This window comes from Falco rusticolus, chromosome 18 (genome assembly GCF_015220075.1).
Source record: "Falco rusticolus isolate bFalRus1 chromosome 18, bFalRus1.pri, whole genome shotgun sequence".
NCBI lineage: Eukaryota > Metazoa > Chordata > Aves > Falconiformes > Falconidae > Falco > Falco rusticolus.
In genome coordinates this window covers 5192646-5219149 of record NC_051204.1, presented here as the reverse complement: position 1 = coordinate 5219149, position 26504 = coordinate 5192646, and the positions used below count along the sequence as shown (strand labels likewise).

The 26504-nt window shown below is 48.8% G+C and overlaps 1 protein-coding gene across 2 annotated transcripts; it reads left to right on the top strand.

Moving 5' to 3' along the window:
• Positions 1-12932: 12932 nt before the first annotated feature.
• HOXB3 (homeobox B3) lies at positions 12933-25370 on the top strand. Of its 2 annotated transcripts, none has more exons than XM_037411408.1 (3): positions 12933-15804; positions 21397-21950; positions 22999-25370. In XM_037411408.1, the coding sequence occupies exons 2-3, from the start codon at positions 21515-21517 to the stop codon at positions 23760-23762; spliced, it is 1200 nt and encodes a 399-aa protein (XP_037267305.1). In that variant the 5' UTR covers positions 12933-15804; positions 21397-21514; the 3' UTR covers positions 23763-25370. The 2 variants fall into 2 exon arrangements, with proteins under 2 accessions (XP_037267305.1, XP_037267304.1); XM_037411407.1 differs by having other exon boundaries at positions 22996-25370.
• The last annotated feature ends 1134 nt before the right edge of the window (positions 25371-26504 follow it).

Here is a 26504-nt window from a genome sequence, read left to right as displayed (position 1 = left end):
ATTCCTTCAGTTGTCGTAGGTCACCGCAAATAAAGTGTCCCCAACTCAAACAAAGGGCCGTTAGATTTTTCTTTCTATTGACATTTTAATACTTTAAAATAATATTAATATAGTCACATGGTACAGATCTGCTACAAGCTCTGGTGTAGACGAAATGGATTTATGGATGTATGTTTGGATAACTAGCGCATTTTTAGAGGTAGCAACTGCAAACCTTCAAAGTTTCCTTTTTTTTTTTTTTTCCCCCGGGGAGGGTGGCAAGGGCTGTATTTTATTGTAATGCCTGAGGCTGGGGTGTTCTGTTGTTGTTGTTGCATTTTATTTTACTGTTTCTCTCTTTGATCTGCTGGAGTTGTAAAGAGGGTGTTATTTTCAAGATAGTGCTTCTAAGAATGGCAAAAAATAGTTCTTTAAAAAAAAAAAAAAAAGGCATATGCTTCCAGGAATGTGGGGTCTATAGAAGCAAATCAAAGCTGGAAAGTATGAATAGAATAGAAGGGGGAGAAAAGAAGATCTCTATAGGACCTAAAAGTTCACAGCCATTATAAGCAGACAGAAGCCAAGAAAAATGCGAGAATTATACAGAAAATCATTAATCACTTCTTTTCTTTAAATACTTATCCTTTTCCCATTGTTATTCAACAGCATATCTCCGCAGACCGTCTGTTGGGAAAAAAGCACCCGGAGCCCTACAAGAATCTTCAGGGGAAATAATAATATTAATAATAAAATCTGGATCGTAAAGGTGAAAGCTTTATTTTTGGGGGAGAAAAACAAAACCAAACACATTCCCCCCCAAAGCTACCCCCTCCCCCAGACCTCTCACTTTGGAAGAAACCACCCAAACCATGAGGGCCGTCTCTGGGGCGTTGGAAAAAGGATGTGGGAGCGAACCAGGTAACGGAGCTGCTCTCTTGGCATGCATTTCTGATCGGTTTATTGCCTCCTTTCACGAGGAAGCTGGGGGAAAGCAAAAGAAAAAAGGAGCTAAAAAAAAAAGGGCAGAAAGAAAAACAACACGTGAATTCTTGTGCGGGGTTTTCCTTCTGTTTTCTCGTTTTATTTTGACCGATGTGAGCGAGGGAAGCGGGCAGGGAAAATTTGCAGCGGGTTACTTGTGAGGGGGGGTCCCTCGATCTGGGGCTGTGCGGGTCTGGGGCTCGGTCCTGCGAAGCTTTGCTACGGGACCTCTGGCGGGCCGGCGCGGGGACCCCCGACGGGGAGGTGCGGGGGTACCCTCCTTCCTTCCTCCTTCCCCTTTTTTTTATATATTCTTTTTTTCTTTGTTTTTTAATTTGTTTTTGCGAGCAAGATGCCCCCGCCCGCCACGGGCCGGTTTGGGGAGGGCTTGGCAGGGTCCCAAAAGGGGACAGAGCGCCGGGGTGCGGATGACCCGGGATGAGGATGTCCCGGGGTGCGGGTCACCCGGGATAAGGAAGTCCCGGGGTTTGCGGGTGTCCAAGGGGGTGTATTTGCCCCCGGACTGTCGGTGTCCTGGGAGTGCGGGTGCTCCCGGGGGCCGCTGCCCCGTCCCGGGAGCGGTGGGGGAGCACCGAGGCGAGGAAAAGGGGTGAAAATTGGGGAGACAAAACCCAGCGCTGGCAAGCCCCGATCGGGGGATAGGGTTCACGCAGAGGACACGTTTTCTAGGCGATTAGCTGTGTATTATCGCCGGGGACTGACCTCGCAAACCCCTTGACCTCTCCGAGGCTGGACATTGTGCTCAGCCCGCAGTTCAGCAAAACTTTGCGTCTGCGGGGTCCCGTCGGCCCCGGTCCGCACCGCGGTTTTGGGCCGTGGAAGAGGGGAACCGGCACCGGGAGGGGAAGGGGCGGAGGGGGGAGGGAGGGAAGGAGTGGAAAGGGTCTTAAAAGTGAGTTTATTTCTGATTTCTCACGGTTTAACGGTTCTGTTTGCGAGCCCGGGCCCGGCAGACGCTTTCCCCTCTGATTTCACTTCAAAAGCCCTCGGTGTTTGCTTGTTGCTTCGTTCCTTTGTAAGAAAGGGAGAGAGAAGGAGGGGGGCGCGGGGGGGTCTGCAGCGGGTTGGCTTTGCGGAGCAGACCGGCTGCTGTTTGCTTTACAAAAATAGTTTGGGGAAACCCAACCGCAAGCCCTCAGCGAAGGCGCAAACCTCCAGCCCGGCGCTCCCCTCGCCCTGCGTCTCATCTCGTCTCTTATTTTCAGAAATTCCTTTGTTTCCGAGAGTCCTTCTCCATCCCCTCCGCTCCCTTCGCCCTCCCCCCGCACCTCCTCCCACTTCGCCCCTGCCCACGGCGCTCTCAAAAGCCTCTCTGTGCCCAGCTGCCTGCGCGGAGCGGCGCGGAGCTGCGCGGGGGATCTCAGCGCCAGAGGATCCCCGGGATCCCCGAGCCGGGACCCACCCCCACCCCAGTCCCCCAGGCATAGGTCCCGGCCGGGCTGCTGAACCCCTTTGTTACCTCTTGGTCCCAAAATTGGACCAAAAAAGGGTCGTTGTGTGAGAAAAATCGCGTAACCCACCCCCCTGAGACGGAGTTACTAGAGAGAAGGGGTATAGAGGAAGCATAAATAAATAAATATGTATATATACATCTATATGTGCTTGGATATGGGGAGGCTCTGCCCGATATAGGGGGCCTGGGGGGTCGTGCTGCCCCCAGTATAGCGCTGGTCGCTTTAAAGGCGGCTGGGCTCGGCGAGCGGCTTGGGAGTTTCTCAGCCCCGGTGACAGATTTATGATCCGCAATAAGAACGGCGTGTTTAAATCCGTAAATCAATCTCGCTTTCTCACTATATAAACGTTCATTTTATCTTTAGAAAGAAAACGGCTTTGATCACGGCACCTCGGAGGGCGAAGCTGCTGTTTATGGCCGCGTTTCCGACCCTTTGAACTGGGGGCTTAAAAAAAAAAAAATAAATCGAAAAGGGGGCTTCTTTAGCATGAAACAAACCCGAAAATTCCAGTGGAGGCGATGGGGGGGTGGGGGGCGTGGGTATCTGCCCCGTTTACTGCCTGGGATGGCTCAGTTCCGGGTTGGTTTTTTTTTCCGCTTTTGAAAATTTATTTACTCGGCTCCATTCACAGGGACACTTCGGTTTATGACAAGAGAAAAAGAAAAAAAAAAAAAAAAAAAAAAGAAGTGGTTGTGTGAAGCGAAAGTTGCGGCTTCTGAATTGACCTGAAGTTCCCATAAAAGCCCACCCCCCCGAAGCTTCCTCCCCTCGTGGGACCCCCCGAGCGGCGGGAGCCCCTTTTAATCGGGTTTCCCCCCCCCGCTTCCTCCCACACCTTGACCAAACTTGTCTCTTTTCCGACAGCTACGTCCACTCGATAAAATCGATTCAGGAATAATCGAGGGGTTTTGAAAACGAAGCGCTTCCCCGCTCTCTCCTTCCTGGCCGGGGGAAGCCCAGCACCTCCACCCACCCCACCCCACCCCCCTAGGCTCAGCTTAAAGGGGGGGGGGAGCGCTTTTAAGCTATTTTAATTAATTTTTACGTTTCATACGAGTTCCCTCCAGGCTTTATCCGCGGAGGGGTGTGTGGAATTTCGGTTCCCGGTGTAGCCGGGTGTAGGGATGCTGGGGATGGGGATGGGGGGAGGCTCTGCCCTGGGGTGTCCCCCCCGATACCTGGGGGTTCTGGGACACGGTCCTGAGGCTTTCAGGCTCTCCATGGTGCCTGCCCCCGGATGACCGTTTTCCCCGTGCCCGTGGAGGTCGGCGGGGCCGCGCTGGCTGCCCTCTCTGTACCGGCAGCGCTGTGCCAGGGCAGCGCGCCCGGCTCCTGCCCTGTGCCTGCTCCGCGGCCTTCCCAGCCGCTCCCTTTGTTGCTCTTTTCTTTTTTTTCCTTCCTTTTTTTTTTTTTTTTTTTTTTCCCTCCAGGATCCTTGTACTTGGCAGCTCTCTTCAGAGTTAGAATTTGATTTTTTTTTTTAATTATTATTATTATTAATGTAATAAATGCTGGCCAAACAATAACAGCAGCAGGAAGAAAAGGCCTGGAAGTGAGGCGAAGGGAGGGCTGAGCTTTTTAAAACCTTGAGTTTTCCTTCTTAGCTGATTTAGTCTCCAAAACAGTTGTTCTATTTAGTGCAAGATTGTAATAAAAATCTCAGTGGCGAGAAGAAAAAAAAAAAGACAGAAAAAAAGCACCATGTGGCTTAGCTGAACCAAGGTCCAGCAAAGCCAACCTCAAGGAAAGGTTTGGAGAAGGGTTTAAATGCTCCCAACTCCAGGCAGGCCAGAGGATGGGGAAATAAACCTAAAATCGTGCCTTTTACCAGAGAAGGGGCTAAGGTGGGTGCCCTTGTGCACCCTCACCCCGCGCTGGCACGGCCGTGCCAGGCAGCCGAGCGAGCAGCCCGGGGAGGGGGGGGGCTCTGTCCACCTCGAAAAGCTTCGTTCAGTTAGAAACTTCTTTAAAAAAATACTGTTCCGGTGGAAGGTCACAGTGGTCCTTTGAGTATGAAACTGAGAGACCCCCTTCCCCCTTCCCCATCACGTGATTCATTAAATAATTAATGCAGAGGTTGCAGAATAGATATGTATTCGTCAGGAAAATCGCAGACATGGTCTCCTTGTGTCTGACGTGAAATTCAACTGTCCTTTAAAAAACAAGCCTATAGCTGAGGAAAAAAAAGAGAGAAAGAGCGAGAGGGAGAGAGAGAAAGAGGGGGAGAGGAGGAGAGAGGGAGAGGGAGAGGAGTCTGCAATAAAACAATTCTCAGGAACCACGAAGCCACGCCGAGGGCTGGATTATTGTAAGTAGCAGGGGCTTCCCAATTCCTAGCGTGTCTATATGTCCATGTAAATTTATTGTTTGTTATTAATGTTATTGTCGTAAAATGTGACAAATAGCCGTCTTCATTTCCTCCCATTTCTCTTCACATGGTGGTATGTGTGTTTATACCCATCGAGGCATTTCATTGATATTTTTAGGAATATTCCTCTCTCTCCCTCTCCCTCTCTCTCCTCGCAACCTCTTTTTTTTTTCTTCCCCCTTTCTTGATTTATTACAATAAACATGTCAGCAGCAGTGCGGCTGCCATTGTGTGTGTGTTTGTGAGAGAGTTGTGTTGTTTATAGTGGTGTCCAAGATAAATCATTTCTCGAGTGAAAATGATGTGCAAGCGATGATATTTTAGAGCGAGGATCTCTCTCTACCCCACTCCCTGGAGTTGATTATTTCAGACGATTTACAGTAATAGATCAGCAGCTAATATGAAAGCTCTGTAGCTGGGGGTCTTAAATTACAGCATCTGTGATTACCAATTAAGGAGAGATTTGTATAAATTTGGTAAACCGGGAACGCCTCATTGGCATATACACCTAGTAAAAGAGCACGACCTTAATATAGAAATTACAGCTCGGAGTCCTGCGTTGCAGCATCCCTTCATCAACGATAACCCATTTTCTCCCCAGTTCCCTCTCCCCATCCCTCGGCAGGACTCCTCTTTGGAGAACAGGCACAGGTTGCTTTAGCAAAGCAAGGCAATGAGGTGCCTCCTTTTAAACCAGGCACTAAAAATGGATTTAAAACGCAAAAAGAGAGAGAGGGGTTGCAGCAGGAAGGTTGCAAGGTAGCCAGCTGCCTCTGAGAGAGGCAGGGAGCTGGTCGCAGGCAGCAAAGCGAGTTTGCCCATCAAAACCAGAACAATGGGGAACTGGGGCGCTGCCGAGGGACCCCAAGCAGAGGCGGGCTGTCCCCATAACTACTGACAACCACAGAAAGGGGAATAAACTCACTGCGGGTAATTCGTTGTGCTTTTCTAGCAGGAGGATAACTTTGCGTGGCTTTCTAGCGCCCGGATCTCGCTAAGGCTGTGATGGTGATGGATGGAAAGAGGGGATAATGTTCTTAGGATGAAAGTTGATGAAGGTGCTCCAAGGAATGTCTTTCTATTTAGGATCTCGAGCCTGTTATTCACCTCGGGAATAGCAGAGCTCCGAGGAGAAATAGAGCTGAAAATGGGCTTAAATACCAGCAGAACCTGGCCGGCAGCTGTGAGCTTTTCGGGGGTTCCTGTGTGAAATGTCGCTGAGCTCCAACAGGGAAACCTCTTTCGAGGCACTGGCCAGGGTAGTGAAGCTGGAGCTTTGGGGGACGAGCTGCGCCCCAAACGGGGGCACCGCTGCCTGCCCCCCTGTCAGCGCGGGGAGTGCATCCTCCGCGGAAGATGGGCGGTCAGGAGACAGGCACTGCCCTTCCCTCCCGTCTCCGAACTGGACCAAATTGGTCCTAACCGGGAGTGTTGAAAGGGAAGGAGGAAGTGGGAGATCGCGTTTTTAAATATTTTACAATCTCCAACATGCGAGGAGTCAATAAAACTGACAACAGGAGCAAAGATTAAATGTTCGCACCGGATTCTCGGATGAGAATTCACCGCTTTTCCCTCTTCCCGTGCCTTGCCTTGCCTTGCCTTCCCTCCCTTCCCTTCCCCTCCCTTCCCTTCTCTTCCCTTCCCTCCCCTCTGCTCGCCAGCCAAGTCTCACACCGCCCGAGCGGGGATATTTAACTCTGTCTGCTAGTGTAAACCTTTATGTAGCAAAATTAGAGGAACTCAGCGACTTTCATTAAATATTAAGGGAGATCCAGGGACGGTGACTGAGCCAGAAATACAGCATCATTCTCTGTCAAGCCCCGTATTAATTTAAGTCGTCGTATTCAAACGGATGCAGACCCCCTCGCCCTCTTTTTCCCCCACTTTATTTTATTCAGTGGTATTTTGTTTTATTTTGTTGCGTTCCTTTTTTTTTTTTTTTTTTCCTCCCCCCCTCTGTCGGCTTAGGATGTTGAGCGTGAGAAACTGGCCCTTGGCAGGGGGCGGCTGCGGGCTCGGTGCCGGGGAGCCACCCCGCAGCCCCCGCCCCGGGCGGCAGTCCCCGTTAAATCAATACCGGAGCTTTATCCCCGGTCCAGACGTCTTTGTGCAATTGTCGCCCTTTAATAATCACATGTCAGGAGGAGATGGGGTGGCCGAGGGCTGCCGGGTCGCTCTGGCCAAGCCCTCGTGCTGGGGACACTGCCCCGACCCCCGAGCTCTGCCTTCCCGGCCCCGGGGGGGGACCCTGGCCCTGGGGTGGGGCTCCGGACCCGAAATATGACCCTGGATATAAGCCTCAGACCCCGGTTAAGAGACCAGAATAGAAGCTCAGATCCTGGTTAATAGCTCCACACCTCCATGAAGAGACCCAGACCCAGGAGAGCACCCCGTATCAGAGAGAGGACCCCAAAACTCAGGAGGAGAGCCCCCAACCTTGGAGGGGTTCCCAGACCAGAGAGGGGACCGCAGACCCAAGATAAGGACCCAGACCCAGGAGGGGACCCCAGACCCACGCTAGCACCTAGACGAGGGAGGAGACCCCAGACTCAGGCTGGGAGCGGGGCCGGGCGGTGAAAGGCAGAGCGCTCCCCATCCCGGTCCCTGGCCGGGGGCTGTGGGAAGGGGCTGGGACGGAGGGGCCCTTGGGTGATGCAGAACGTCCCTCCGTGCAGGATCCGGGCCGGGAGGGCACCGTTATCCCCCCAGCCCCGAGCGCTGCCTCCCTCCTTGTTTTTGCCCCAGATCCTCAGGGCTCTGCTCCCCCCGTCGCGTTAGCTCCATCCCCCCCAAACCCCAAATCTCTCCTCTCCGCGCTCGGCGGTGACCCCAGGGAAAGGGCTTGGTTTCGGCCAGGGCTGGGAAGGGAAAGTCCGGAGCAGAAGCCCCTGCCCCGCGCATCCTGCGCGCAGCCCCGCGGCTCGCCACAGCCTCTCCCACCTCACCGCCCAACAGCTTCGCTGCTCTCCCAGACCGGCTAAAAATGACGAGCAAGTAGTTCCTTACCATTTTTAAGCTGCATTTCTTTATTAACTCGTTGAAACCGAGTTTTTCGAGAAACCAGCTATTGTGCCTTACAGTTACAAATGGCAGAAATAACGTTCAAGAGGCGAGAGGAGATAATAAGCAATTTCAAGTAGCTCGAGCAAGTGTTATTACATTAATTTCTGTGCAATAAGCCTTTCTGCTTGCCTGTCATCTCGTCAGAAGTTCCTGGTCTATCACCGCTGCGAATCCGTTTTTATCACATCTCACCCCCAAAGAAATCTCCCTCCCTTCCCGTCTCGGCCAGACATTCCCTATCTTTTCCCAAAAAGGAAGCTATTAACGTTGTAAATACGAGTCAACAGCACCTTAATTCATAATTTATTGCAGGCGGTAGGAGAGAGTTATTTAAGATCAAAGCATCGCGGAGGGCGAGAGCTGGAAGGCGTGGAGACGGGGAGCGATGAGGAGGGGAGCGCGGAGACCTGTGGCTGAGGCGAGGAGAGGCGCGGAGAGGAGCGGAGCAGCGGCAGGGCGGGCAGGACGTGGCAGCAGCTCCCCCCCCCCCCTTTTTTTTTATTATTTTCCCCTGGAAGGGGGCTTCAGGCAGGCTTTGCCCTGCCCGGCCCACAGCATCACCCCCGGCTGCTCAGGCCAGAGCAAACCCGGCATCACCCCAAATCCGCCTCGCCGAGGCCCGAGGGGCCGGGGGGGCGGGGGGCGCATTCGATGTCAATGCTGCTGCTTCATTTTCATATTTAAAAAGGGAGACCAAGACGAGTCACAGGCAGACAATACAAAGGGAAGAGCTCGGTCACTTTTTAGTTAAACAGGCAAAAATTTGGAAACGGTGACGGTTTTCTTTGAAGTTTTCTTTTTTTCCTTTTTTTTTTTTTCTTTTGGTGGGGAGGAGGGAGAGTAGAAGGGGGAGGCGAAAGAAATAAAGGACAACAACCACATTTCAACACTTCCCTGTGCGTAACCCTCCCAGTCGAAAAGGAAGGCTATAAATCAGAGGCGATGGTGGAGATTTGACTCCTTTATTTTTTTTTAAAGCGCAGCTACGAGGGGAGGGCGCCAGGAGAAATCCCCACTCGTTGCTGTTTCGTCTCCTTTTGATGTCCGACTCAATGCGAAATGTATCAGCACTTTATTGGCAGCGGTATCTAGAGGTCAGGAGAGAAGCCTGAAAAACTTCGGGTCAAATTCTCTCCGAGCATGTCCCGCTGAAATCCATGGGGAATGGCAATCCGCAGCTTCTGGGCTGGTGGGTACGGGGAGGGGGCCCGGCCGCCCCCCCGAGCCCTTCTCCCACCGTCCTGGGGGCACGGGTACCAGCGCTGTCCCGTGCCCATCACCTGCCTCCCGGGCTCCGGCCGCTCACCGCTGCCCAGCTGGGGAAGGGGGGGTTGGGGGGGCTTTTTTTTCGGTGGGGAGAGTTCCCCAGGCTTGTTTTCGGCCGGGAGGGTTCCCCCCCAGGCTTCCCTCCCGGTTTTTGGGGCTCATGGCACGTCTCGCCCTTTCACCAGCATCCAGATCCATGTTTCCTCTCCCAGCGCTGAGGTCAGCTCCAGCAAAGCCGAGGCTAAAAATAACCCCCAGGATCTGGCTTGCTGCTACTGGTACCTCTCTCCGGGCTGCAAACGCCAGGGTCCAAAATATTCCCTGAAAAAGGGCGAGATTTAATGACAGGGTATTTATCCGGGGCTACCGGGAAGGGTGGGGGGTGAAAGAAAGTAAGGAACCTGGTGGGCTTTGCGTAACTTCTATTCCTCCCCTTTCTTTCTCTCTTTCCTTCTTTCCTTCGTTTTTTTCCCCTTTCCCCGGACGAGACATATGGAATCAATTTTGAATCCTGACATTGAAGGCTGGCCAATTCCTACTGGCTCTAAAAACCAGAATCCATTTGGTTCTCTTCTCTCCAGCACCCCTTGTCACTCAGTATTATAACCGTCTTGCAACATTTTAAGTCTTTATAAAGAGAAACAGCTTTCCAGATAGATACCAAGGAGTCGGGAGTGGGGGAGTTTTTTTGGGGCTTTTTTTTTTTAAAAAAAAAGGGGGACTTGTGCGCAGCCCCCCCTCCCGACACCTCCCATCTCATCCCCCTCCGCTGGGTATCTCTCTGCAAAGGGGGCCGCATCCTTGCAATACTTTAAGCTGTTTTGGAAGAGTTTCTATTTTTCTCCACTTCAAGTCAGTTCCATTTGAATCAAGGGAGTCCAAAAAAAATCAAAGCATCTTTGGGGGAAAAAAAAATTAATCCCAACCGTCCGGGAAAGCTGTCAGCAAGATCCATCGGGGTGCAATAAAGTAGTTTCTTCTCCTTAATTTGCCTGCTCCAGTTGCGAACTCGCACCACCCCGATCCGGCTTCGCTCCTTCTTCTTGAAGTCCTGGGTCGGACAGTATCGCAGGTAAGAAGTTAAAAAAATAAATAAAAGAATGATGCAGCTCTGCTTTTCCTACCTTCTCAGCTCCAACGCTGTGAGATATAATTAATTGCTCCGAAAGCTTTGACAGGCTTCTCCACCGGTCCCCGTGAGCTATAGCTGGCTTTCTCCCGGTAACAGATTAAGACTGATGCCTCGGGAGCAGGATGGGGGAAGCTGAAGAAGAGCAAAAATTATCTCGCAGAGTCCATAACCGGGACCGGCCGCAAACCGCTGCTTTCCAAGTGCGTGTTTCCCCGCGAAGTTTGTCTGGGACACATTTGTTAAAGGTTTAGCACCTCTCTCTTGTTTGAAAAAGAAACTACAAAAGCCCATTGGAAAAGCGGGGTGTTAAACTGAAGAATGTATGTGATGGTGATTTATGACCCTACAAAGTTTTTTGTTTACTTGAAGCAGACCCTAATTACAAGGGCTTCTTAAAAAAAAAAAAAAGAAAAAAAAAGAAAAAAAAAGATTTCCCAAGCTCTGGGTATGTCCATAGCGGGTTTTTCCTCCCCAGGTCTGGGTGTAGTGGCCAGATGTGACTAAGGAACATCTGGTTAGTTGAGCTGATTTTCCTTTTAGCCGGCCAGTGCATTTAACCGAAATGGGTAAGACTGAGACTCTTAAACTTTTGGCATAAAAGTGGTGGCTATTGGGGGGGTCCGAGCCTGAAAATATCAGGCTTTTTAAAAGGTTCAAGATTTGTTTGGGGTGGGGGGCGGGCAGGAGGGGGATGTCCTCGAAAATGGGTCATTTCGCTCAAATGCAGTTTCTGGGATTGAAAGGGAAACGGCGGGGAGGGCGAGATTTCGCGTGGGAATATCAGATGCGTTATTTTCTATGGAGTTGTGCTATTCATTTCTGGCTAAAAAAAAATTTCTCCCCTCCACCCTCCCCCTCCCCCCGTGAACGCCCGATGTGTATTTTAAAAGCGAGACAGGAAAATCGTTTGCATGGAGGAAAAAAGCCTCCGAGAAATCGAATTAAACCTGGAAAGTTTTTCTAAATATATAAATATATTTGCGCTCTCTATTCTCCTGTAGTTCCTTTCCCTTTAGAGCGACATAATAACTCAGTCCCCGGGACAAGCTGCCAGTTCTAAAAATGTCCTCATAGATTGTGAAACTGGAAAAGTTTTGACTCAGTGTCTAATATTTCCCGAGGCGAACTGGTATACTGGTGGAGAACTGGAGCTCGGATACACAGGCGCCTGGGTTGTTTTGTTTCTTTTCTTTTCTGAAAATTGCTTTGCATTAAATTTCCCCAGCTTCAGAATTATCTTAACTCGCCTCCAGCTAAACTTGAATTTTTTTACCAAGCGCTTGATCTGTTGGCGAATGAAATCTGAGAAGAAACCGCAGGCCCTAAGTGGCCGTAATTTAATTGATTTTATCATAAATCATCAACTTCATGAAGAACCAAAGTTTTCATTGAAGTAAATTGATATTAATGGACACTTTCTGAAATTTAACCGTATAGATCTATATGGTCATGGTGCTCCCACTTCCGCTCTTTTGGACAGGAGATTTTTGTGGGAGGATGTGTGTATTTTTCCACCCTTCCAGTTTTTGTTTCTCCCACCCTCCCAAAAAAACGACTTTTTTTTTTTTTTTTTTTCCCCATGGTGGGGAATCTGATCCCTGGGGTGGAGGTGGGGATCTGAAAGCTCAGCTCCTCTTTGTGGCACCGCAGCGGTGGGTAAATCCAGGAACGGGGAGATGAGGCTTTTTCGGGGGGTGAGCACCGAACAGGCGGGTTTCTTAGGTTATTCCCCTAGGTGGGTTAGCCCCTCTGCCCAGGGCTTTGGTGGGCGTAAGGATGGGGTATTTCTGTCAGAATCACGCGTGTTGCAGCGAAGGGCGTCCCGGCTCGGCCAGCGCCAGCACCGCCTTGCTGGCATCCGTGTTAAAAATAGAAATAGGATTTAAAACCTCCGCTTCCATCTACGCGTTCTCTGTTGCGTTAAACATTGCCGTTCCCAAAGCTTTCCAGCCTAATTAAAAATTACCTAAGAGCCCGGGATGGATGGGAGCCCTTTGATATGGTGATGAGGATGGCAGACCGAGCACCCGTACAGTAACAGGATTTTGGGGACGGGCAGTGGCCCGGGGTGTGCGGGGTGGGGGCAGAGATGCGCTGCGCGGGGAGGATGCAGGACGCGGTGGCAGCCGCACGGTTCCCTACAGGCAATAAATGTTCAGTGTAAGCATCCCAAAGCAGAGAATTACAATTCCTTGACACTTCTTTCTCCCTCTCCCGAGCCTTCCTCCTCCAAAATTTGTTTGTCTTTATGAATTATCAGAAGGAAGCAGGTAAAATGGAACTTGTTTCTTCTCCCAGGTCCCTTCTCCCCCATGCCCAGCTCGTTCTCCAGCACCAGCCGGGTCCCGGATTCAGGCGAGTATCACTGCAAAAAAATAACCGAATTCCTTCCTTTTCTCACAGAAACGGCCACGGCGGTAGTGTGGGTGCCTGGTCCACCCGGGAGGCGAAGGAAGGGCAGTGGGAGAAAAGATCTGAATCCTCTTTTTATCCCTGTCTTTTTTTTTTTTTTTTCTTTAAGGAGGAGGAGGGTGGGGGCTCAGAAGGGGAGACGCGGGGAGCCTGGACGTGAGCGTAGGAGCCGCGTCCCCGGTGCCTGAGCCAGCGGTGGGAGCCCGGGAGCAGCCCCGGGGGGGGGGGGGGCGAGGAGCCGGTGCCCAGGGCCTGGGGGGGCTGCCCCGCCGCCGGGGAGGCAGACAAGCCCCTCTCCGTTTTTCCTGTCCCCCAACCCCGTTATATCCCCCTCCGTTTCCGTCGTCCTTGCCGTTTGTCTGGATGCTGAGGCTTTGGGAGCGGCGGCTGTTGCCGTGCCTTTCCTTAGTATTTGTTTGCCTCCTTCGCCTTCAGGTTAAAAGATTAAAAGGAAAAGAAAAAGCAAAAGAAAGGAAAAAAAAAAAAAAAAAAGGCAAAAGCAGCCCAGAACGCCCCAAAGGCCGGGGCAGCCTCAGCTGCGGCGGGAGGGAGCGAGGGGCATCCCTGCCCGGCTGCCAGGGAAGTTTGGGGAATTTGCTGATGGGGGAATTAGTGGGACTGGAGGGGGCAGCCGGTCATTTACCAGTTCTGTACAAAATGTGTAAAAAGCTTGACGTGTCCCAGTCACGTGAGTGCATAATTCAAGCCATTATTTTGGCATTTGGAAACAAGGGGGAGGGGGGTGGTGGGGGAGAAGAAAAGTGGGGATGGTGATTCCCAGCTCGTCCCTGGTGAGCTGCTCCCAAAATAGCTATTCGCAGCGCGCTGATATCACAAAGTGCCGTCTCCTCTCACCCCCCATGCCCCCTCCCCCCCAACCCCCGTTGGGGCGAGGAGTTTTTGGCCACGGCGGACCCATGGGAGAGGGGTGCTGCGGGGACCAGCAGCACCCATCCTCGGCAGGAGCCTGGGAGTTGGGTGTCTGCCCGGTTGTTGTTTTTCTTTTGAGTTTGGGTTTCTTGTTTTGGGTTTTGGGTTTTTTTCCCCCTTTTTTGAGACAATTCCAAAGCACTTCCGCTGATTGATCATTAACCTGGTGAGTTATTGCGCTTCTAAGCAAAGGTCAGTGGGAGAAAAAGGTCTAATCTGTCAAGGCAAACCCACTGGTCACTCAGTTTCATTTTGATTTCTTATCCGGGCTGGCTTCTGTTTGGGGTTTCAGGAGGTCCTGGACCCTCCATAACTCTCCCCTCCTCCTCGGAGCTCTCCCCTCCCTCGGGCTCCCTGTTTGCGGAGTAGGAAAACCCAAACCCCTTCCCTTTAGACAAAAAAAAAGACGGTGAGCAGCCCCGCGGGACGGGGCGGTGGGTGCTGCGCTGCTGCCCGCCCTGTCCGGGGGCTGAGCCCCTCGACGGCTGCGGGACGAGCAGGGGCCGGGCTGGACCGGCACCACCTCTAAGAAATTAATGCAAACCACATAAAGCAAAACCTCCAAAATCAAAACAAAGAACACCGGGGCGGGGGGGAGGGATGATGACGACGACGACGGTCCTCGCTCTATCCCTCTTGTGCCTGTACTGCGAGGGAATAAATTAAAAACAAAGAAAAACAAACACCCCCCTCGCCTTCCTTGCTGGGGCCGTTATTTATGCCAGCTTCTTTTTGATTGTTTGTTTCTCTTTTCCCCTCCTCCCTCTTGCATCTACTGCGAATAAACGCGGTTCTCCCTCTTTCCTCCACCTCCCTCGGGCTGCCCACTTCTCCCCGGCCTCCCCGGCGCGGCGTGGGAGGAACTTGCCGAGGCTCCGCTTGGCTTTACTGCCTTCCCAGCGCAGAAAGGGTGCTTGCCTTTCTTCTTCTTCTTCTTCTTCTTTTTTTTTTTTTCCCTTCTCGCTTTACAAATCTCTGTGTGTACTCTACAGAGGGAACTGAAAAGCCCCAGTCAACCGGGGAAGGCTGTGATGTAAGTGGAATATTGGCAAAGCTGTGTATTAAAGTGTGCGCATGTAATAATAATACTAATAAAAAATACAGCTATAGGCCGCCGACTAGAGAAGGTCACGAAGCATCCGCGGTGATTTATGGACTCGGGGATGTTGTCACAAGCAGAGTAGGGGTGTGAGGGGAACATTTTTATTTGAGATTAGTAACATCAACATACAGAACGGAAACAGGATTATTAAAGCGACTGAATGTTTCCCAAAACGAAAATATTTTTAAATGAGATTGCTTTTTCTCTCTCCCCTTCTTTCTCCCTTTCTGAGTCCTTCGTGCCAAAGTTGCGGTGATAAATCTTGGCGTGGCTTTAAAAATGTTTATGGCTCGAAACCGTTAATTCTGATACCAAATCACTGCTGTGTGAATGGTGTCCTCGTATACCATAAAGCATCTCCGTCCTCCCCCCGCTTCGTGGCGATCCTCCGACCACACTGGAGAAACACGAACAAGCTATATCCTGAATCCTTAAGGCTTTTCTGCCTTTCAGGAAAACGGCCTCGTTATTTTCCCTACAGTTATACTGTTGTTGAACACAGAGCTAATTAACTGCATGTATTTAATCTCTTAAAGGCATTTAACTCTGAAATTACCACCAGAATTTAACGCAAACCCTTCCCGACATATATATATTTTACGTTGGACATTCAGGGTTCACCACCAGCCGTGGACAAACCGCCCACGTTCACGCCAAACCGTCCCCATCACTAACGCGAAGCCCAGACCGGGGTAGCGCTTCCCTCGCCGGGGGCTTTCCACCGGGGAAGGTGGAAGGAAACACCGGGGAGACGTGGGATCGCATCAGGTTTACAGAAATAAACCCGGTGGCCACAGCCTCCGATGGAATATTGGGTTATCCATGGATGGAGCCCGGTGCAGCCCGTGGAAATGCGGTGGTTACTTGGATGGGGATAGTCTCCGAGGAAATGCTGGGGCTTTTGTTCATTAGAGCCTGTCTTCTCCCCATTTCCACCCAAAGATTTCTCTCTGATGCATTCCCTTGTCCACCCTTTTCTGACCGAAGTTTCATACTTTTTATTGTTTTTGTTTTCTCCTTTTTGCCCACCCAGTTCTTCTCCTTTCTCAAAGTCCACCGCTGCCTCGTATTTGCTGGACCAGACATCCGAGAACTGGTGAGTTTTCCTGAATATCCTACCTGGTCCCCTGTCCGTGTGTGTCTCCGTACCTCCCTCTGCATCAGGCTTGGAAGCCATTCCTTCTCTAAAGTCACCCAACGTGACTTTTCTTTTTTTCCCTCCCCTCCACCAACCCCAGAATAAGCGCGGCTGCCCTGGATTTCAGCTGAGTATTTTCATTTTGCTACTGGCTTGTCTTTAAACTTTGTGATTTATGGCCGTAACTTTGAGGGAGTGTTTTAAATGGAAGATATTTCCTGTACTCCCTTTGAAGGGAAATCCAGTCAGATTGCAACATTTGCTGCTGATTTCGTGACGAGTGCGAGGGAGTTACATTTTAAAGAAAAATAAGTTGCAACCAAAAGAGAGATGGCAATACACAGGGAGCCTAAAAAAAACTACTTACACGAGCTCAACATATAAACGTGCAACGACCTTCTTAACAGTTTGAGGTTTTTTTCGGCTGCCAGTTAAGGTTAAAACAAAATTTTGCTCTTCAGAGGAGTTATTTGCAGAATCCCAGGTACTTCTGATCTCCTAGGTACTCCAAGTCAGCCAGTGGATATCCATATTCAGAAATCTAAAGACTTACAGGGAAGTCTTTAAAAGAATAGTCCACTGCTGGTTTTTTCCTCTTTCCTTCCCTGGATTTTCAACGCCGGGGCTCCAAAATAGGCGCTATCTTGTAGCAGAAGATTTATGCTGGAGCAGTTCATAAAAAGTCGATGAAAGGGGGGGGGGGGGGGGGAAATAGCAATAATGGTGTCCCCTGGTCGAAACTCTCACATCTGGGATCTGAATGCTGCGGCCAGAACAATAGCTGGAAACACCGTAGTCCTTGGGGTAAGACTTTATCCATCACCTAGAAAACCTTGGCTGTCCAACCCAGAGTAAGTCCTCTCAAGAGTCCGATGTTTACTCAGACACCTTTCTTTTCTTTCCAGAGTTATCAGCCTAAAGGTGCACACACACCAAAAAAAAAAAAAAAAAACAACCAAAAAAAACCCCAAAAAAAGGAGCGATGCAACCCCCCGCGACGGGTCATACCTTCCCAGCGAAGTCCAAAGAGCCTTTGTGGTTCCTCTTTTTCTTGCTTTGCTAAACGTTAATTCTCCCCGTCAGCACTTAACCCAAAGGAGTGAGCGCCAGAATTAAAGGAGAGAAGATAATTGCGATGTGAAACAAAAGTAGCACTTAAAAAAAAAAAAAAAAAAGTGCAGACACCTAAATTCCTTGCCCTGCCTTCCTCCCACTCGCCAGCCCCTCCTCGCAAGGACTTTTCCCAAAACGCATCCTGGCCAGTTTCTGCTTTCGGCAGCCGTGTGGGAGCGGGGAAAGGCATAAATCTCCCGTGGCGACAGCAGCAGCGTCTTGCATAGCCATAACGACATTATTAATAATAGCAATAATAATAATCTTTATTGTTCAACACCTCGCTGCCTTGGTCTCCCCCCGGGGTGATTTGCGCCTTGAACGCCCCCCCCCGCCCCCCGCCCCGAGGGGCGAGCGGAACCCCCAGACATTGGGACGCACAAACTTAACGCCGAAGTTACGAGGGGCTGCGGAGTTGCATCCACACAGGCGATTCCTCCCCCCTGCAAACACCGGGGCCGCAGGCTTCCAAGCCCCAGTGTCCCCCTCTTTCCCCGAAAAGTGGGTTTCATATGGGGAGGGGGCTCCGCGAGGAGCCACAGGCAGCCCAAGGGCCGGGGGAGGAAGAGCAGCGGCTATTGAAAGAGCCGCGATCGCCGCCGCGGAGGGGAGGGGGGGAGACTATGACTATGTTGAAACGGTTTATTAGCATAAATTGACACCTAATTGTTAAACACGTGAATCAAAGGCAAGCTTTGCTATCTTTCTGCCTAGGCCTCTGTCCACCACGTCTGCAATTAGCATAATTTTTCACTAGTGACGCTGTTTGGGAGGCTCGTTGGCTTTGCCCGGCAATCCAAACCAAATCTTTGTTTTTAAATACCCCCTTTGCTTTATTCCCCCCCTCGCCCACCCTCCCTCCCGTAGCCTGGATTCTTTTCGTTATTATTTTAATCCCAGCCAAGCATTGCATAGTTAAAAGGGGGTGGTGGTGGTGTGTGTGTGTGTGTTGTGTTCAGCTTTTCTTTCTTTCTTTTTTTTTTCCCTTCTCCTTTCCCTTCTTCCCCTTTGCTGTGGTAAAGCAGAGGCCATTGTTATCAGTGAGCAGCGCGTACCAGTCTATAGGGCAACTAGAATCTCAGGGTTTGTCCATTCAAAGCCCTCAGCTTTTCTGCACATCTTGGAAGCTGGAAAGCATCTTGATTTTTTTTTTTTTCCTCCTTTTCTCTTCCCAAACGGAGACAGAGAGACAATTTGAGCTGCCGTAACCGAAAGCTCCATTGGCTGAGCCCCCTCCCCCTCTGTTTTGGCTTTTTTTTTATACATATATACATGCATATGCTGGATTTTTTGCCTCTCTCTCGTATGTTCCTTTAACGTTTTTAAAGGAAGGGGGTCATTCCTTGCTTATTGATTGCGTGGATGCTGGATGTGAAAATATATTATGTCTGCCTGTGCTTTGCTCGTCAGAGACTAAGGTAAGCCGGACTCAAATAGGCTATCACTTTGTGAATGGCGGAGTATATGTCCCAATGATTTATGACCATATGACTCCAATCTCGGTTCAAGAAGAGTTCACAAGCTTTAAGCTTCCTTCCACGCAGAGGCTCTTTTGCAGCCCTCATCCAGGGCCCTTTTTTCCCCCCTGCTTTACAACTGGGGAGTTCTGGTTGGGGTGAAGCTCGGTTGTGGGGGAGGGAAAAGGGAAATTTTAGGAATGTGTCTCTATTTTGCAGGCATATCCACCGCAAGGCAGTCGCTGGGATTTGAGCTTTCTGAGCAGCCGACCTATTGTTAAGGGCATGTTTAGAATATTTATTATTAATAATAATTTAAATTAAAAGCGGGGCTATGCCTGGTTTCTCTGGCTCTGGGAAATATACCTTCGGAGGGGGCGGGGGGAGGGGAAAGGCGCTGCTCTTCTTCATAAACACAGTCAGGTTGTGAATTTAGGATTTCCAACATGGAGGGGATGGCTTTACAGCAGAATACCTCTCCCTTACCTTTCTTTTATCTTTTTCCTTCGAGTGCCTGATTTTCCCTCCCCCAGCATCCTCCTTTTCCTCTCGCACCTTCCCCCGATTTTTATTTTTTTAATATCTTTTTTCCAAAATCTCCCTAAATCCTTGCACTCAAAAGTTGCAGGCAAAGAGTTTGTGGTTAAATGTTACTGCTCGCAAAGTGAAACTTGCAGCATGATGAAACAGCCACCGCGGATCCTGCCCGGGTTTAATTGGAACAGGAGATAATCGAATATTTATTATTCTGCCTGAGATTTTTTTTTTTTTTTAAGCAATTCCTTGGAGTAAATAATTAGGATTGTGGCCGTCCTTGGCGAAGATAAATGAGCAGCATTTGTGAGGCGCTGAGAGATGAGGTACAAAGCAAATCTTCTGTGGAAGCCACAAGCGAGCAAGCTTTTGGGCGAAGGGGATTGTAAATTTATTTTATGGACATTAAAAAAAAAAATCATCGCTGTTATTTTTAGCTGCTTTAGCTCAGCCTCTCCACTCGGTTCTGGTTTGGGTTTTTTGTTGGTTTGTTTTTTTGTTTTTTTGTTTTTTGGTTTGTTTTTGGTTTGTTTTTTTTTAAAGAAACCTATGCCAGACAGGAAGGCCTTGGAGAAATTCCCACCTCTGCCCTCGTAGATATTTTCAGCAAACCTATTCATAATAAAGGCGCTGCTGTTTGTTAATTAATTCACAGCTTCTCAGCTCGGGTAGTGGAGTCTACTTTTTAATAAGACATATTTATCATGGCGAGGAAACCAAATGAGAGTAACTCCCAGCAAGGATATCATCCTCTCTGTAGACAATAATACATCTCCGTGGAAGATACAATACAGATTTGGGAATGCATAAAGGATTTAATCAGTGTAAAAAAGCGAAGCAGTCCCTTCGTGGACACGTTGTCTGAGGCTGTGTTAGGAGTATACAGAGGCTTCATATGACATGACATAAGAACACAGCAGTCAGGGAAGGGAAAAAAGGATGTTATTTATTGTCGAGCTGTGGCTTCTGTTAAAGCCTGGTACTTAGAAATATCGCATTAGACTTTATCTCCACAGAGTTTATTTTATTTTATTTTAGAGAATGAAAGAGCCTAGATAAAATTGAATATACAAGAGATACAACATATGCAATGGATATCAATTTCAAAACAAAATGCACAGTGGCTCTTTGCAAACTCTGAGCTGCAGAGAGAAGTCTCTGCCTTTTTAAAATACGTATGCTGCTTGATTGATCCTCACACATCAGATTATTTTCAGGTCATGATAGTTTTCATATTTCTCAGGGTGTTTCTACTCTGTGGTAGAGAAAGTTTATGATTTGAGAAAAGGAAAAAAGAGAGAAAGAAAAATAAAAAGCTCAGAGAGAGAAAGAAAAGAGGAAGGTTTCATTTTGTAATTTGAGGCTTTGGACTGGATTTTTAGACTTTTTGAGCTTGGATCAAGGAGGCAGGAACAATCAAAAATGAAAGGGGTAGAAAGTTAAGAGCAAATGGCCTGGTGACGTGTTTGTTTTCCAAGGAAAAAAACAACAGCAGTTAAACTGGTTTTGGAATCACATCTTGCCAATGGTAGTTCCAGATTCAGGACCGATGAGTACAAAGCCGTGCAGGCAGTGAAGGGGTATGTTTTCTAAATACAACCTGTACTATCAGAGGGAGAGAGACCAACAAACAGGCCAGAGGAAGCACATTCTTGAATTCATGCCCCTACTTAAATCTGCTTAAAACATTTGCACGGAATTCCAAAGAGATTGTGAGTCCCTGTGTAAACAGCAAATTAAGCCAACTGTGTCTAGACACTGTTACCTGGATAAAACATATTGATCATTTGCTATTTCCAGTTTAAAAACAAATATAGCGGACAGAGGCCGTACAATAAACTTAACAAGACTTTTAATTTCTGATGGTATAGCATCTTGCTGGGTTTACGTCTGTGAATGGCTGATTTGAATAGGTCAGGGGTAAGAAAGCGAGACTTTCATTCCTTTCGTGCTTGTAGCTAGCAATTGCCCACTCTGTATTCTTATATTTACATTAATGTGTGTGCTGTCTGGACATGGATGTGTGTATGTGCACATGACACACATCTACATGCATACACACACATTTATATGGGAGTATATGTATATGCATGGGTGTGTGTATATACCTATATAGATAAATCTAGAAGTAAATAGATGTATACAGATGAAACCACATGTACATATAGAGCATGTGTGTAGTTATACATCCTGGGCACTACCCACTAAGGGAAAAAAAAGGGTGCAAACCAGCAACCAACCAGGAAAACTATCTCCCAAAATCAGCTCAATGCTTTTGCACTGTAATATTTGTTGAGCCTCCTTGGGCTGCACACAGGACAAAATCTGCTCAAAGCATCTGTTTGCCCTGTTCCGCGGGACCCTATTCATGTCATGGGCCTTTCAGGCCCCAAGATGGATTCATAGGCCGGGTACTATTATTGTGTGTTTTCTCCTAACCTTTCAGGTCAGCTTCCAATAGACAGCTGGAAACGGCCTGTCACGTGGCCTTGGGGTGCCAATGTTCTGCCATAGGGGTGTCAAGACCCTGGTAGCCGGAAAAATCATTTTGGGGAGTCCCAGAGATGCAGAAGACAACGTACTACGACAGCTCCACGCTCTTTGGGGGTTACTCCTATGGGAGTGCCAATGGGTTCGGCTACGAGGGACCCCAGCAGTCCTTCCAGCCGGCCTCTCACATGGAGAACGACTACCAGAGGTCCGCCTGCTCCCTCCAGTCTCTTGGCAACACAACCCCGCACGCAAAAAGTAAAGACCTGAATGGGAGCTGCATGCGTCCAAGTTTGCCCCAGGAGCACCACCCGCCTCCCCCCGTCTCGCCGCCCCCAAACCCTGCCACCAACAGCACCAGTAGCAACAGCAATAACCAGTCGGGGAGCAGTAAAACGGCCCCCAGCAAAGCCAACCTCAGTGCAAACGCCAGTCTCACCAAGCAGATTTTCCCCTGGATGAAAGAATCAAGGCAAAACTCCAAACAGAAAAACAGCTCCCCTAGCACAGGTACACTGCTCTGCTTTTGTAACCCTCCACTTTCCTAAACAGCAAGGTAATGAAGCCACCAGCCAGAGTGGTCTTGTTTGGAGGGAGGGGAGAGCGGGAGAGGATCCAGCAAGGATCTAGTGAGGATCCTGGTGCCAGACACGAACCCAAGCCTGCCAGCCGCATGCCCCAGCCAGGCTGAGCGAGCCTTGGCCCATCCTGCAGCACTGGCTGTGCACACTTGGTTTATTTTAAATATATCCAAAGCACCACAGGGAAATACAACCAGGTGGTTGTACACAGCCGATGTCCGACTGTGCAGATACATGAAAATGTACACCCACTGCTGAACCTAGCGATGCTAAAGCAGAGTGCTTGTTCTTTCCTCACCTCCCTGCCTCCAGACATAGCAGTAAACGTGGTGCTCTGAGTCCATGTCTGCATATAGAGAGCATATGCATAAACACATGCATATTCTTGCATGTGTACACGCACATCTCTAGCACACTCAAGAGAAAAAACCAGTATGGAAATATCACTGTTTTAACAAATATACCATATAAATTTTGTGGCACACGCTTCACTACATTAATGTAATTTATCTGTTATAGACATGTTTATATCACAAAAAGGTGGCAAATGCGATTTGGTGTTTAACAATGTACATGCAAATATTTGTGCTACACAAATACAAGACACATACAAGATGTGTGTGTGTGTGCATTCATGCCTCCTAACACTGACCTGTGTTGGTATTAATTGACTTTGCAGTGACTGCCCCCCTGCCAAATATTATTTTCTCAACATTATCTGTTGGAAATAATCGACTCCTAAATAAATGCTCCTGGAATCCTTTTCTACATGACATGATCAAATTTTCATAAACCAGGGGCAGCTTTGGAGAACAGAACTCTTAATAAATGACATGATTATGGAGTGCAGGCTAATGCAAAGGGGTGAGAGAAAGGGGGGGTTGAACTCTTGTGCCTGTTCCAGGATTTATTAAGAAACGATGCATTCAATTTCTACATGTAAGTAATTATCTTTTATTTCATTTTGCGGCCAGCAGAAACCTGCAGCGGCGAGAAAAGCCCTCCAGGCTCCTCGGCCTCCAAGAGAGCCCGCACAGCCTACACCAGTGCTCAGCTGGTGGAGCTGGAGAAGGAATTCCACTTCAACCGCTACCTGTGCAGGCCCCGGCGCGTGGAGATGGCCAACCTGCTGAACCTCAGCGAGAGGCAGATCAAGATCTGGTTCCAGAACAGGAGGATGAAGTATAAGAAAGATCAGAAGTCGAAAGGCATGGGGTCTTCCTCTGGAGGGCCTTCCCCCACTGGCAGCCCACCCCAGCCCATGCAATCCTCCGCCGGATTTATGAACGCCTTGCACACCATGAGCAGTAACTATGATGCCCCCTCACCGCCTTCCTTCAATAAACCCCACCAAAATGCCTATGCCATGTCAACTAACTACCAAAACCCCATCAAAGGCTGCCCCTCCCAACAGAAATACGCCAACACGGCCCCTGAGTACGACCCCCACGTCTTACAAGGGAATGGGGTGGCCTACGGGACTCCCAGTATGCAGGGAAGCCCTGTCTATGTTGGAGGTAACTATGTGGATTCTATGCCCACCTCTGGCCCGTCCCTTTATGGCCTCAATCACCTGCCGCATCACCAGGCTGCCAACATGGACTACAATGGGCCTCCACAGATGCCCCCGAGCCAGCACCACGGACCATGCGAGACCCACCCCACCTACACAGACCTTTCCACGCACCACGCTTCTTCTCAGGGCAGAATCCAAGAGGCGCCCAAGCTGACCCACCTGTGATAGGGAGCAGGGACAGGCTCAGGCAAAGCAGATGGGATCCCGCCATGGGGCATGGGAGAGGGGAAGAGGGCAGGATTGGCTTCAGGAACATTTGTGTTGACCTCTTTTCTTTCTTTCTTTGACAAGGCAATTTCTACCAGGTTGTTGTGCTTGTTATTATTATTTCTGGGGTTTATTAAGCACAATTTCCAACCATTTCAGTATTTACTGCCAAAAGCAGCTCTCTCTCTCCAAAGAGATATACCTCCTGTGTTTCAACACAAATGCTTCTGAAATGGGTGTGGGGTAGTTTTGTGGGAATTTAGCAGATTTTAAGCAGCGACATCCTTAATTTCCAAACTAAGTACAGTCCATCACTGATAGTTCTCAGACACTGGAAAGGAGAATAGTCAGCCAGCCAAGTCTTTACAGTTGGTGTCTCTGTGTCTACGTAAACATGCACAGGTGTATACATATGCAATCAAAAGAGATTCGCAAGAAAACTACCCCCCTCTCCAACTCCTTCTCAAGAGGAACCTTCGCTTTCCTTTCCAGCCTTCCAAGGAAGGGCACCCTTTTTCGCTGAGTTACTTCACGCCAGTCCCCACATAAACTGCAAATATACATACCTGCCAACACGTGGGATTCACACTCTTCCCCTCCGATCCCTGCCTCCCCTCTCAAAAGTAATAATAATTTTAAAAATTAGAATACAAGAGGTCTAAGAATTGCAAAAGGTTTGGGAAAAAAGGTTTTGAAATGCCTGAATGCCCCCATCAACAATAACAGCAGTCCAAAGAGAGGAAGAAATAGTTGACAGGTCTGAATATTTTCCCACCTTTGCCTCTGATGACATGAAGTCTCCACTCGACAGCGCTGGAGCTTTTTTTGCGGGGTTTGGGGGTATTTTTCTTAGGGTTCATTAACAGAAAAGCAATCTTAAGACTTAGAAGTCCTATGCTTCTTTCCTCCTCTTCTCTTGACCTTATGTGAAAACAGGGTATATTTGAACAAATGGAATGTCCTCCAATCGAAGCAGAAGTGAATGGATCTCTAGTATTTGCTAATGCTTTCTTGTCTGGACATCTTTGTTGCACTTAGAGTTTACATATAATGGGTATAAAAACAACTTTGAAGGGCTTTCGTCCAAGACAGTCGAGACGTCCTTCAATGGGTGTGTGTTCTGGTGAACATTCATATATATTTATTGGTTATAGCCAGTTTAAAATATTTTCCTTTTTTTGTATTATTTATCCCCAATATTATGTATTTATATGAGGAAAAAAGAATCAAATTGTACTTTTTTAGTATTTACTTGTTATAAAGGACATTGTGTTTCCTTGTCATTGTACAACAAGCTTATTTTAGTTATTGTAATTTAGAAAGACCAGTAGTTTTATGTTACCTTCGTACTTATGAATAATGTAATTAGTTCTACTGGAGGCATGAGAGCAGAACCAGACTGTAATTGTATAGTCCTGAATTAGGAGAACTATAGCGAATCCCTCCCTCCCACCTCACCCCTCCTCTTTGGAGATCTTTCTTTGTTCTTATAGTAGTTATTTTATTTCCTTGCTTAAGGGTTGTCTGTTGAACAATTCTTGAATAAACTTTCTGTTATCAATTTTATCTTGTCCTATCCATCGGATTTAAAGGAAAAAACGAAGGACATGTATGGAAAAATAGAGATGAGAAGGCAGGAAAGGGGCCACTGGAAACGCCGTGGAGTCCAGATGGCGGGATTCACTCCTGCCCCCCCTTCTGGGGTGGAACCCCGCGGGCTGGAGACACGAGTGGCTGGGCCGGCCCCTGCGCGGTCCCTGCGCGGCCCCTGCGCAGTCCCTGCGCGGCCCGGCCCGCGCCCGCGGTCACAAAGGGGGGTCACGTGGCGCCGGGGCCGGGCTGCCATTGGGCCGCAAATGAAAACAAAGGAAAAAGATTAATCACAGGGAAAAAAAAAAAAAGAAAAGAAAAGAAAAAGAAAAAAGGCCCGGAGTTTCCATTGTGGGGACCTTAGAAGTAAAGAGAAATTAAATTTCTTGTTATAATGAATTATTATCAAAATACACGCACATGCACACACGTGCACACATGTACAGACATGCATGTGCACACACATGCACACAAACACACGAACCCCTCTGCACTCTCTCAGACCAACAGACGCATCTAAAATTGTTTTTAAAAGGGGGAAGAAGACGCCACCAAATGTTACATCCCCGGTGCAAGCAAAAGGGGGAATAACCCTTTGCCAGCAGCAAAAGCAGATGGGATAATACCGTGAATAATTTGCCTTTTATGCTCTAAAGCCCTAAGAAAACTTATATTAAAGCAGTGAGGGCCAATAAAAGTTTTATGGTTCTGGAAAGGGGGTGAACTGCTTGTCAGGCTCGAAATGCTCCATTTCTGTGGCTGGTGAAGAGGGGAAGGTCCCTCCAGAGGAAAGGAGAGGGGGATTTTGATTGCTGCCAGGAGAAAAGAGTGAAAAGGCTGTAAAAGGTACTGAAAAAAGGGTTGGGCTGTAGAAACAGGGAGTATGTGTGTGTGTGTGTGTGTGTGTGTCTGTATTTTATACACCTGTGTGCACAGCCAGGGACATCCATAGGTGCCTGGATAAATCCACACATATAAAAAGGTCTAGTGGAGAAAGCTTTACATGAGAAATGATCTCGTGCTCCTTTCTATCTCTGATGTCTCTTAATAAATGAAGTTCCAGGTTAATAATTATAACCTTCGCGCAATAATAAATAACGGTATAACAGA

Excerpts from the sequence above, each read along its gene's own strand:
- HOXB3 (XM_037411407.1), top strand. The coding sequence starts at position 21,515 with ATGCAGAAGACAACGTACTACGACAGCTCCACGCTCTTTGGGGGTTAC. Across the intron at positions 21,951-22,995 it reads AAACAGCTCCCCTAGCACAG|CAGAAACCTGCAGCGGCGAG; the intron begins GTACACTGCTCT and ends TTTTGCGGCCAG.